The 12,631-nt window shown below is 48.6% G+C and overlaps 1 protein-coding gene across 1 annotated transcript; it reads right to left on the bottom strand.

Moving 5' to 3' along the window:
• Positions 1-1,625: 1,625 nt before the first annotated feature.
• PRND (prion like protein doppel) lies at positions 1,626-10,111 on the bottom strand. The gene is made up of 2 exons (XM_014570363.3): positions 9,924-10,111; positions 1,626-2,365 (listed from the first exon to the last, which is right to left on the bottom strand). The coding sequence occupies exons 1-2, from the start codon at positions 10,028-10,030 to the stop codon at positions 1,801-1,803; spliced, it is 672 nt and encodes a 223-aa protein (XP_014425849.2). The 5' UTR covers positions 10,031-10,111; the 3' UTR covers positions 1,626-1,800.
• Between the last annotated feature and the right edge of the window lie 2,520 nt (positions 10,112-12,631).

Here is a 12,631-nt window from a genome sequence, read left to right as displayed (position 1 = left end):
GATGTCGACATTCTGGCGCCGGGAGTGGATGTCATGGAGACCCTCCTCCTCCTGCCAGAGGTCTAGGAGGAGCTCCAGCTCCCTGGGGGTCCAGGAGCGAGCCCACCTTTTGCGGCCCCGGGGGGCCTCCTGAGCTGGGGGTGCAGGGGGCTCACCAGCAGGAGCTGCCATGGCTGGCTTGTGAGGCTTGGCTAGGCAGGACAGGGGCGCCGTGGTAGAGCTCAGGTCGCTGGCCTGAGGCACGCTCCTGCCACGTGCGCTCAGCAGCCTGCGACAGCCTTAAGAGCTCGGGTTACCAGGAAGTCCAGGGTTCCTACGGGGTCTCCAGGTGTCCAAACCGCTTTTTTCCGTTTCTTCTGCTTTTTCGGAAAAGCTGTCTACACTGGCCCTTTTCTGTAACAGTTTTCCAGAAAAAGGACTTTTGCCCGAACGGGAGCGGCAAAGCTTTTCCGGAAAAGCGGCTGATTTCTTATAGTAGATCGTCAGTGCTTTTCCGGAAAATCAAGCGGCCAGTGTAGACAGCTGGCAAGTTTTTCCGGAAAAGTGGCTGATTTTCCGGAAAAACCTTGCCAGTGTAGACACAGCCTTCAAGGCAGAACCTGCCTGGTATGATGTGTTTGTACAGTGCCAAGCACAGCAGGGCCCCACACTTGCTTTGGACTTCTAGGTATTGCCAGTACGCCAGTCGGGCTATGTCTACACTGGCATGATTTTCTGGAAATGCTTTTAACGGAAACATTTTCCATTAAAAGCATTTTCAGAAAAGCGTGTCTAGATTGGCAGGACGCTTTTCCGCAAAAGCACTTTTTGCAGAAAAGCGTCCGTGCCAATCTAGACGCAGTTTTGCGCAAAAAAGCCCCAATCGCCATTTTAGCTTTTTGCACAAAACAGCACTGTGCTGTCTACACTGGCCCTCTTGCGCAAATGATTTGCGCAAGAGGGCTTTTGCCCGAACGGGAGCAGCACAGTATTTCCGCAAGAACACTGACGATCTTACATGAGATCATCAATGTTCTTGCGGAAATTCAAGCAGCCAGTGTAGACAGCTGGCAAGTTTTTCCGCAAAAGCAGATGATTTTGCGGAAAAACTTGCCAGTCTAGACACAGCTTAGGAGTAGTATTTAAACTGGCCCACGGTCACGCAAGAAATATACCACAGAACTGGGAAATAGATTCAGATTTCCCGAGTGCCTTAACCACAACACTGTTCTTCTTCCTTGCTTTGGCACAATTAGTCCAGGTGATGTTAAAGGGGACAGGTTTTTCCCATCTATCTTACTCTACCAGTAAACTCTAACTCAGAAACAAACAAACAAACAAACAAAAAAACATTTCTAGGAGCCCTAGCTCATTATCCCACCTGAGCCCTTTGCTGAGCTGCCAACTAGTGCCACTTGGGCTTAACTTCTCCAAGAATGGACACCACCATGTAGCATCCTGATGGAAGTTAACCAAATGTTCCTTTGGGTTGGTGGTAACATTCCCCTGCTCCCTCTTCAGTAGTTGTGAACCGGCCTTCTGAATGTCTGTGAAGTTGTCCCAGGATATCAGATGAATATTACCTCACCTCCCCGTCTCTTATGAATGACTGGCCACTACTGTGATTAACATGTTCCTTTATTTGAACATACATAGCCCAGTTTAAAACAAACATCCAGTTTAACAGATAAATCACACAAAGGATTTTGGTAAAAACAATAAAAGAATTATGGAAGTTTAACATACACAAAGCATAAAAGCTAAATAGTTACTGACAGGCACTTCCTTGCTGACAGTAAATCAGTAGCTTTCGCTGCAAGTTCATTGCACGGTAAGAGAAATAAAATGCATAAGGCAAAGCATTACTAACTGATGAAAGGCACTGTGGATTGACAGCGATAGGCTGCAGGATTGGCAGCAGAATCCATTTGCACACAAGTGGTTTATCACATGCCCCATGATCCTGGCATATGTATTGGTGGTATTCTTTCCTTCAGATAAGTCCAGTTTGTTTTCAGTCAGACTCACTGTAACGTTAAAGCACTCGCTAGCCAGCATGTCCTTGGTTGTGTTCAGCTGTAGAGACTGGAAGCACCTTGGGTAATAAACACAATCAGGAAACTTTTTAAAGTTGTTGGCATAATATTTGGCATCTTCAGGCTCTAGTTTGACGTCGAGCAATTGACCAGTATAACACAGAGTTCCTGGAATCTTCACAGGCTCTGTTTTGATTGAGTTAGGCTTGTTATTGGGGGGCAGATTTTTATTCTTGTTGGCTTTCTTACCCGATGAGCCCCTCCTACAAAGGGTGACATCGCTACATAGCATCAGCAAAAGCATAGCCATCCAACAGATAACCATCCAGTTCCTTCCCATTCTGGAGAGTCTGAAAGGGGAACAGATTCAGATTATAAAGCCAGAAGAGACTATTGTGATCATCTAATCCGCTCTCTTGAAAAACACAAGCCACAGGAATTATTTTATGGATGTTCAAGTCTCAGAGGGGGTAGCTGTATTAGTCTGCATCTATAAAAACAAAGAGTCTGGGGGCAACTTAACACAGTTATTTGGGCATAAGCTTTCATGGGCCAAAACCACATTGACAAAGCATCACAACCAGTGTTCCCTATAAGCTATGTGCTTGGACAGCCACGGAAGAGAGATTCAGGTGCTGCCCAGCTGATTACCAGAGTGTGCACAACTGACAGCATGTGTTTTCTACGGGTGGTGCACATCTTTACATACCTCAGTGCACGTAACAAAATTTATTCTATACATGGATGGACAAGATAGAGGGAACATTGATCGTAACCCTCCAGAATTACCCAAGGCTATGTAAGAGCAGCCTGATGTGTTTTCTTGGCTGCAGGAAAAATAGTTTAATTATAGCAATGACAACCTCGAATGTGAGAGCAGGAGTCTAGTCCCTTGTCCTTGCCCACAGATTTGGGGATATGACCTTGATTTAAATCACTTTCTGTCTTTGTATCTCAGATACCATTATGCAAAATGGGAATGGCCACACTGCCCTGCTCACCAGCGGTATGGTGAGATGCCCAGAAACGATAGTAGTGAGGGCATTTAAATACAAAAGATAGAGCTGCAGTGGACTAACTTATCCTTGCAAAGCATTAGTTCAGTGGCAGGTGCAAAGGACCCTTCCTGTAAGTGACCAGTGAGATATTTCCATTTTACATATGGGGAAACTGAAGCAGAGGATAAGGTCAGTGGCTGATATGTTCAAAATTGCCTAGGGAATTTAGATGCTTTCCCCATTGAGATTTGAGCAGGGACTTCAGGGTTTTTGTAAGTGTTTTGCAATTAACCCCTAAATAACTAGGCTGCCACAAGAACATTCTTGGTATGCTGCTACCTTGTTCCCCCTGACTGCTTTGAATCAGGCATATATTACTTTTTAATTATCTTGTGCTGCTGTTCTTCACCCAACCCCATTTATTTCTGAACACACTGGCTATGTCTATACTGTAGGCTTCTTGCGCAAGAACTGTTGCGCAAGAGCATCCATGGCAGTGTGGACACTCTCTTGAGCAAGAAAGCTCTGATGGCTGTTTTAGCCATAGGGGTTTCTTGCACACAAATCATGTTGCCTGTCACACTGCCTTTTTGCAGAAGAATTCTTGCACAAGAGGGCTTATTCCTCATTGGGAGAGGAATAACTATTCTGGAAGAAGCCCTGTTTTCCGACACTGGACTGTAAATTTACTTGCACAAGAACGCGAGTGCAGTGGAGACACAAAGCAAGTTTTTGCGCAAGAATGGCTGTTCTTGCACAAAAAGCCTGCATTGTAGACATAGCCCTAGTGTATGGCAACTTCTGTGAGGTAAGAAATAACTAATAGCCACTACTCATAGTGTACCATTGGAAATGAAGCAAAATTCCGCCCCTCCCCCATATCAACTGAGGAAAAATCTGATTAAAAATCAGTCAGTTGGACCCATCAAGATATATTCTGTTCATGCTTACATCAGTGTGGAAAAAGTTTTCTGAGCATATAGGACCTGATCCAGTTGGAGTCTTCCCTTTAACTTTGGTGGGCTTTGAATCAGGCTCCTAATATTCCAACTCATCCTGTGCAAATAGAAAGGCTTTTTTATGACCATAGGATGTTGCCTTTTCATAACGCTTCACCTTCGGTGGGAGGAGGCAATTCTCGATTTAGTCCTGAGTGGAGTGCAGGATCAGGTCCAGGATATAACCGTTACAGGACCGCTTGGGAATAGTGACCATAATATAATAACATTCAACATTCCTGTGGTGGGAAGAACACCTCAGCAGTCCAGCACCCTGGCATTTAATTTCAAAAAGGGGAATTACACAAAAATGAGGAGGTTAGTTAAACAGAAATTAAAAGGCACAGTGACTAGAGCCAAATCCCTGAAAGCTGCATGGAAACTTTTTAAAGACACCATAATAGAGGCCCAACTTAAATGTATACCCCAAATTAAAAAACATACCAAGAGACCTAAAAAAGAGTCACCGTGGCTTAACCATCATGTAAAAGAAGAAGTGAGGGACAAAAAGGTATCTTTTAAGAAGTGGAAGTCCAATCCTAGTGAGATAAATAGAAAAGAACATAAACACTGTCAAATCAAGTGTAAACATGTAATAAGAAAAGCAAAAAAAGATTTTGAGGAACAGCTAGCCAAAAATTCAAAAAGAAATAACAAAATGTTTTTTAAGTACATTAGAAGCAGGCTTCCTGCTTAAAAGCCTGTGGGTCCCCTAGATGATCGAGCTATAAAAGGAGCAATCAAGGACGATAAAGCCATTGCGGAGAAACTAAATGATTTCTTTGCTTCAGTCTTCACGGCTGAGGATGTTGGGGAGATTCCTGAATCTGCACCATCCTTTGTGGGTGATGAATCTGAGGAACTGTCCCGGATTGAAGTGTCATTAGAGGAGATTTTGGAACAAATAGAAAAACTTAATGTTAACAAATCTCCGGGACCGGATGGCATTCATCCAAGGGTTCTAAAAGAACTTAAATGGGAAATTGCTGAGCTATTATCTGTGGTTTGTAACCTATCCTTTAAATCGGCTTCCGTACCTAATGACTGGAAGGTAGCCAACGTGACACCAATATTTAAAAAGGGCTCTACAGGCGATCCTGGCAATTACAGACCGGTAAGTCTAACTTCAGTACTGGGCAAATTAGTCAAAACAATAGTAAAGAATAAAATTGTGAAGCATGTAGAAGAACATAATTTGTTGGACAAAAGTCAACATGGTTTCTGTAAAGGGAAATCCTGTCTTACTAATCTATTAGGGTACGTCTACACTACTACGTTAATTCGAACTAACTTAGTTCGAATTAGTTAATTCGAACTAAGCTAATTCGAACTAACGGATCTAGACTAAAAAACTAGTTCGAATTAGCATTTTGCTAATTCGAACTAGCATGTCCACACAGAGTGGATCCTGAACTGGGCTTAAGGATGGCCGGAAGCAGTGCCGGCAGGGCATCAGAGGAGGACTTAGAGCGTGGAGATGCTGTCTCAGGCTAGCCCAGGGCTGCGCTTAAAGGGACCTGACCCCTACCCCGGTTCTCAGGGGTGCCCCGCTTGCAAAGCAGTCCTGGCTTGGAGTGCCTGGACTACCCACACTGGGCACATCACACCACTCAGCCATCAGACCGGATGCACGTGCCGCAGGCTGCCATCTGGGGAGAGGGGGCAATTGGGGGACTGCAGGAGAGCTTCCACCCCCAGAAACCCACAGAACCAGCCCAGTCCTCCCCATCGGGGGCTCGTGCCCCAGTCCTCCCTCACCTCCTTCCACTTACCCTTCCCTAGCCCCTCTTCTTGATGTACAAAATAAAGGACACATGTGTTCAAAAATAGAAACTCTGTTTATTTAACAAAACTTGGGGAAACTGGGAAAAGGAGGTGGGAGAGGGGAAGAGAGAGGCTGGGAGAGGGGAGGAGGAAAACTGGGAGGAGGGGGCTGAAAGGGGGAAGCAAGGGAAAGGAGGGGGTGGGGAAACTGAAGGATCAGGGGTGGGGGGCTCGCCGGGCCGACCGCCTCCCAGTACGGCGAGGGAGGGGGCCTCGGCGTCCCCGGGGGGATGGGGTGGAGGGTGCGGAAGTTGAGGTGGGGGGTGTGGACATTGAGGAAGAGGTTGTGGGGGTTGAGGAGGGAGACGTGGGAGGGGGAGCAGGAGTGGGAGGAGGGACAGCAGTTGGGGGGGCAGCAGGTGCAGGACCAACACGGGGCACCATGCTCTGCAGCAGGAGCTGCAGGTTGGTGTTCAGCCCTCGGAGCTCAGCCAGCAGCTCATGGCGGACCTGCAGGTCTTCCCTCATCCACGCCCGTAGTGTGCGGTGCATGGCTCGCAGGGCACCAAGGAGCTGGTCCCAGTATTCCTGCTCCGTGCTGGCGGTCTGGAGGAGGCCGCGGGTGCGGGAGCATGTCCCGGGCGGGGTGGTGCGCCCTGCACGAGCAGCTGGTGCAGCTGTAGAGACAGAAGAGAAGTGGTCAGTTCTCCCTGGGGACGCAGAGGATGATGCCCAGCCCCCTCCCCAACTCCGCAACGTGAGGGTGACCATGTCCTGCACCGTCAGAGCCGCTGTGCTTGTACAGAGGCCATGGTCAGGATGTCTGGTTCTCCCCGGGACTGGGAGCTGCCCCAAGACCGCACCCATGTCCCTGTGCCATGTATAGTGTGGCCGGGGCGGCTGGGGGGGGGGAGATGTCCCCTGCCTCCGTGTAGAGGGGACATGTGAAGGGAAATCATCCTGCTGGGTCCTGCCCCGGGGTCCGGAGCATGTCACGTCTCTTTGCACAAGCATGTGCCTATTGGGCAATGGCCCCTGGATGTCACGCAGCTGGAGCCACCTGCCCAAGGGTGGCATGGCACGTGCTCGCACGTGCACAGGTGTCTGCGTGATCCGTGGAAGGCATGGCCCACGTGCGCGGTCCCTGGTCTCCCTCCCGCCTTCCCCCCCCCCCGAACTACTTAATTCAAACTACTTACCCGGTACGGTCTCCCTGGATGACACTGCTGGCGGTGACCCTTCTGGTGTGCCCAGGTCAGGGCCCTCTGGTCCCAGCTCGATGTCCCCCGGGCTGGCACGGACCGCCCTGCCCCCCAATAGTTGGTGGAGGGCAGTGAAGTAGGGGCAGGTGGCAGCCCCTGCTGCGGCGCCGCCCCTTGTGGCTCTGGCGTACGCCTGCCGCAGCTGTTTAATTTTAATGCGCACCTGCTCCTGGGTGCGCCTGTGTCCCCTGCTGGCCATGGCGGCTGCTATGCGCCCATAGACGGCCGCATTCCTCCTCCTAGTGCGGAGATCTTGGACGTTGGGGGCCTGCCCCCAAACCTCAATGAGATACATGACCTCCGCACTAGACCAGGAGGCCGCGCGCCGTCTACGGCCCCTGGCTGGCCCCTGGGTGTTGGGGGACTGGGCAGGGGACGTCTCACTGGCACTGGCTGCCTGGCTCATGCTGCAGCCACTGGTTCGGGGCAGAGACTCCTGGCAGGGCTGGCTGACTCCAGTGCCGTCTGGCCAGAGTCTACCCCTTTAAGGGCCCGGGGCTGGGGGAAAGGAGAAGAGTTTTCCTGGTTGTGCCCAGAGAGGCCGCCAGGGGGAACCTGGGAAGGGCTAGCCTCCCACTAGTTCGAACTAAAGGGCTACACAGCCCTTAGTTCGAACTAGCTAGTTCGAACTAGGCTTAATCCTCGTGGAATGAGGATTACCTAGTTCGAACTAAGCGCTCCATTAGTTCAAATTAAGTTCGAACTAACGGAGCGCTAGTGTAGCGCCTAGGAAAGTTAGTTCGAACTAACGTCTGTTAGTTCGAACTAACTTTGCAGTGTAGACATACCCTTAGAGTTCTTTGAAGGGGTTAACAAACATGCGGACAAGGGGGATCCAGTAGATATAGTATACTTGGATTTTCAGAAAGCCTTTGACAAGGTCCCTCACCAAAGGCTCTTGTGTAAATTACATAGCCATGGGATAAGAGGGAAGGTCCTTTCTTGGATTGAGAACTGGTTAAAAGACAGGAAACAAAGGGTAGGAATAAATGGTAAATTTTCAGATTGGAGAGGGGTAACTAGTGGTGTACCCCAAGGGTCAGTCCTGGGACCAATCCTATTCAACTTATTCATAAATGATCTGGAGAAAAGGGTAAGCAGTGAGGTAGTAAAGTTTGCAGATGATACCAAACTGTTTAGGATAGTCAAGACAGAAGCAGACTCCAAGAAGATCTCACCAAACTGAGTGATTGGGCAACAAAATGGCAAATGAAATTTAATGTGGATAAGTGTAAAGTAATGCACATCGGGAAAAATAACCCCAACTATACAGACAGTATGATGGGGGCTAATTTGGCTACGACAAATCAGGAAAGAGATCTTGGAGTTATTGTGGACAGTTCTCTGAAAACTTCCACGCAGTGTGCAGCGGCGGTCAAAAAGGCAAATAGGATGCTAGGAATTATTAGGAAAGGGATAGAAATTAAGACCCAGGACATCTTACTGCCCCTGTATAAAACTATGGTACGCCCACATCTTGAATACTGTGTACAGATGTGGTCTCCTCACCTCAAAAAAGATATTTTGGCCTTGGAAAGGGTTCAGAAAAGGGCAACTAAAATGATTAGGGGTTTAGAATGGGTCCCATATGAGGAGAGGCTAAAGAGACTGGGACTTTTCAGTTTAGAAAAGAGGAGACTGAGGGGGGATATGATAGAGGTCTATAAAATCATGAGTGGTGTGGAGAGGGCTGATAAAGAAAAGTTATTTATTAGTTCCCATAATAGAAGACCTAGAGGACACCAAATGAAATTAATGGGTAGCAGGTTTAAAACTAATAAAAGGAAGTTCTTCTTCACACAGCGTGTTGTCAACCTGTGGAACTCCTTGCCAGAGGAGGCTGTGAAGGCTAGGACTATAATAGAGTTTAAAGAGAAGCTGGATAAATTCATGGAGGTTAGGTCCATAAAAGGCAATAGCCAGGGGATAAAATGGTGTCCTTGGCCTCTGTTTGTCAAGAGAGGGATGGCAGGAGACAAATCGCTTGATCATTGTCTTCGGTCCACCCTCTCTGGGGCAGCTGGTGCTGGCCACTGTTGGTAGACAGGATACTGGGCTAGATGGACCTTTGGTCTGACCCAGTACAGCCGTTCTTATGTTCTTATGAGGACATGCAACCCTCCCCTGGCTGTACCTGCTGGAGCTGCATCAGCCATGGAGAGGGACTTCTCACCTGGCTGCAGCAGTTAGAGAGGGCTCTGGAGTTGTCCTCTCTCTACAGGGCAGCCTGCATCCTGAAACTCCTCCTTCCCAGCCCCAGTGCAGAGCGATGATTTACATGAAAAAACACCCCAAAATTAATTGAGTTTAGGACCCTAGCAATGTTGGGTAAATCTTCAAGTGCAATATATTTGCTTCTATCTAAACAAGCAGATGCATAGACCTTTCTGTCCAGGGAAAACATCCATAGATACAAGGTTTTGAAATTCAATGGAAAGGTCATTTAGTGTCCAACATGCAGCTATACCTATTAAAAAACATGATCAGTGATCATTTTAATGTCCCAGACCAATTAACATTACACAGTCTGGAAGAAACAGCTAGTTCTTTTAGGATCTAACTGCAGTGATCAGGTAACTTATCTGAGCGTATGTCTCAGATAAGACAGCTTGAAGTGAATTCTTGTCCTTGTTGCATTGATGTAATTCCTTTTGCTTTGAGATCTGTCTTTGATTGATGAATTACTCTGAATCTATGAGTGGTTCTTTTTATCCAGGGCACTTAAGAGTAACTGAAAGCAAAGGGTGATTATATAGCTCTGTATGGTTACATCATACAGGGTGGGGTGAGAGATTTTTAAACAACAAATGCAAATAGCAAAATCCTGCACAAACACAAATGAAAATAAGTAATAAAAATTGGTGCTGGATGCTGGCAATTACTCACCCTTTCGCTTGAGAGATGCAGGATGCTTTTGGGGAGGCGTAGGTCTCAATAGCATGTGCCAAGCTGACTCCTCTCAGGCTATATAGCAGTAGGTGGGGTATATTCATGTCCAAATATGGCAAATTATTTATCTCTGAGAGAACAGCCTGACAACATCCTCTGTTCCTCTCCCATTCTCACCGTCAGGGTCTGACTTGCCTCCCGTTAACTGTTCCATTTTCCTGCATGCATGAGAGGTGAGCTGATCTGTGCAGTGTGTATGTGAACTGCAAGCTCTCTTGGGACAAAGCTTTTTGTAGAGGGTTGAGCACACTGAGGTTCAGTGTTATTTGTATTGAAGTACAAATAATAGCTGGACTTGGAGCTGCATCTGAACTTGGCAAAACTTTTAGGGAAATGGGGATATGTCCAAATTCAGGATCATGCCTAAAAACTGGCTCAGCTACTGTGATGGTTAGAGCCATATAAACCCTTAAGACTCAGAGGGATAACCATGTTTGTCTGTAACTTTAAAAAACTTAAAAAACAAGGAGTGCTCTTGTAGCACCTTGGGGTATGTCTACACTACAGAGTTAATTCGAAATAACAGCAGTTATTTCAAATTAACTGTAATAGCTGTCTACACAAACAAACCGCTATTTTGAAATAAATTTGAAATAGCAGAACCCTTATTTCTAATTAGGTAAACCTCATTCTATGAGGAATAACACCTAATTCGAAATAGCTAATTTGAAATAAGTGCTGTGTAGACACTTAATTCGAAATAGGGAGCTTCCAGCCCTTCCCAGGGAGCCCTGGTGGCCACTCTGGGCACCACCAGGAAAACTTACTCTCCTCTCCCCCAGCCCCGGCGCCATTAAAGGGGTAGACCCTGGCCACAGTGCCTGTGCCAGCTCCAAGCCTGCCAGCCTGGAGCCAGCAGTGGCCACCAGGGCCCCTGATCCAGTGGCCCCAAAACATGAGCCAACAAGCCACTGGCAGCCAACCCTCCACCGCTCCCCAGGAGCAGTCTGCCAGCTCCCAGGAGCCTGGCAGGGGTTGGAGAAGGCGGGCGCCTTCCTTGTCCAAGGTGGAGGTCATGGACCTTATTCAGGTTTGGGGGGGATGCCCCCAACGTCCATGATCTCAGCCCTAGATGGAGGAACACGCCCATCTATGGCAGGATAGCTGCCAGCCTGGCCACCAAAGGCCACATGCGAACCCAGGAGCAGGTTTGCATAAAAGTCAGTGAGATCCCCAACCGTGAGCCTTGAGCTTCCCCTCCCCCTTCTTCCCCTTACTTCCCCCTTCCAGCTCCTTCCTCCCAGGTTTCCCCCTCCCCTCTCCTACCCTCTCTCTTCCCCTCTCCGACCTCCCTTTCCCAGTCTCCCCAGAGGCTCATCCCCCACCCCCAGTTTTGATCAATAAACCCAGTTTCTATTTTTGAACATACGTGTCTTTTATTTGACATCAGGAAGGGGGGCTAGGGAGGGGCAAGTGGAAGGACAGGAGGGAGAAATGGAGCACGAGCCCCCAGTGAGGAGGACCGGGGAGGCTCTGAGGGCTCCTTGTGGTGGACGCACTCCCTCAGGGCCTCCTGGATCCAGACAGCCCCCTGATAGACCCCCCAGATGGCAGCCTGCAGCAAGTGCAGTCGCTGACGGCACTGACCCCACAAGACGCACTGGTGTGCCCAGGGGTAGCTCTGGCTCCATGTGGCCGAGTGCTGTGGTGTCTCGAGTGTGGGCACTCAGGGCGTTCCAAGCCAGGACTGCTTTGCTGTCCCTCATCGAGGTAGACAAGCAAGCGAGGAACCCTGAGAACTGTCTGTCCGGGGTGGGGGTAGGGTCCCTTTAGCCACGGAGCTCAGTTAGCCTCAGGCAGCAGCCCCACACATTCAAGTTCCACCTGATGCCCTGCCAGCACTGGTTCCGGCCAGCCTTAACTTTGGTTCAGGGTCCACTCAGTGTGGATGCGCTATTTCGAAATAGCAATATGCTATTTTGAAATAGTTTTTGTGTATAGATGTGTTATTTTGAATTAGCTATTTACGTTAATTCGAAATAATTCTGCTGTACAGAACTAATTCGAACTAACTTAATTCAAATTAGTTAATTTGAAATAAGCTAATTCGAATTAGTGTATCTAGACCTAAAAACTAATTCAAATTAGCGTTTTGCTAATTCAAAATAGCATGTCCACATTGAGTGGATCCTGAACAGAAGTTAAGGCTGGGAGTGCCGGCAGGGCATCAGGTTAGGACTTAGAGTGTGGAGCTGATGCCTCAGGCTAGGCGAGGGCTGTGCTTAAAGGGACCCGACCCCCACCCCGGACAGACAGTTCTCAGGGTTCCCCGCTTGCTTGTCTAACTCAATGAGGGACAGCAAAGCAGTCCGGTCTTGGAGTGCCCTGAGTGCCCACACTCGGCACGTCCCAGCACTCGGCCATCCGGGGGGAGTCAATCGGGGGGCTGTCAGGATCCAGGAGGCCCTGCGGGAGAGCTTCCACCCCGAAGAGCCACCCCAGTCCTCCCAATCGGGGCTCGTACCCCATTCCTCCCTCACCTCCTTCCACTTATCCCTCCCTAGCCCCTCTTCCTGATGTACAAAATAAAGGACACGTGTGTTCAAAAATAGAAACTCTCTTTATTTAACAAAACTGGGGGGGGGGGGATTAACCTGTGGGGAGACTGGGAAAAGGAGGTGGGAGAGGAGAAGAGAGAGGGTGGG

Source organism: Pelodiscus sinensis, chromosome 28, assembly GCF_049634645.1.
Source record: "Pelodiscus sinensis isolate JC-2024 chromosome 28, ASM4963464v1, whole genome shotgun sequence".
Lineage (NCBI taxonomy): Eukaryota > Metazoa > Chordata > Testudines > Trionychidae > Pelodiscus > Pelodiscus sinensis.
This window is presented reverse-complemented; position numbering and strand designations above follow the sequence as displayed.

What these genes read in the sequence shown, in the direction of transcription:
- PRND (XM_014570363.3), bottom strand. Translation starts at nt 10,030, where the DNA reads ATGAATATACCCCACCTACTGCTATATAGCCTGAGAGGAGTCAGCTTG. An exon ending in TGCATCTCTCAAGCGAAAGG is followed by an intron (nt 2,366 to 9,923) that starts GTGAGTAATTGC and finishes TTCCCCTTTCAG; the next exon opens with ACTCTCCAGAATGGGAAGGA.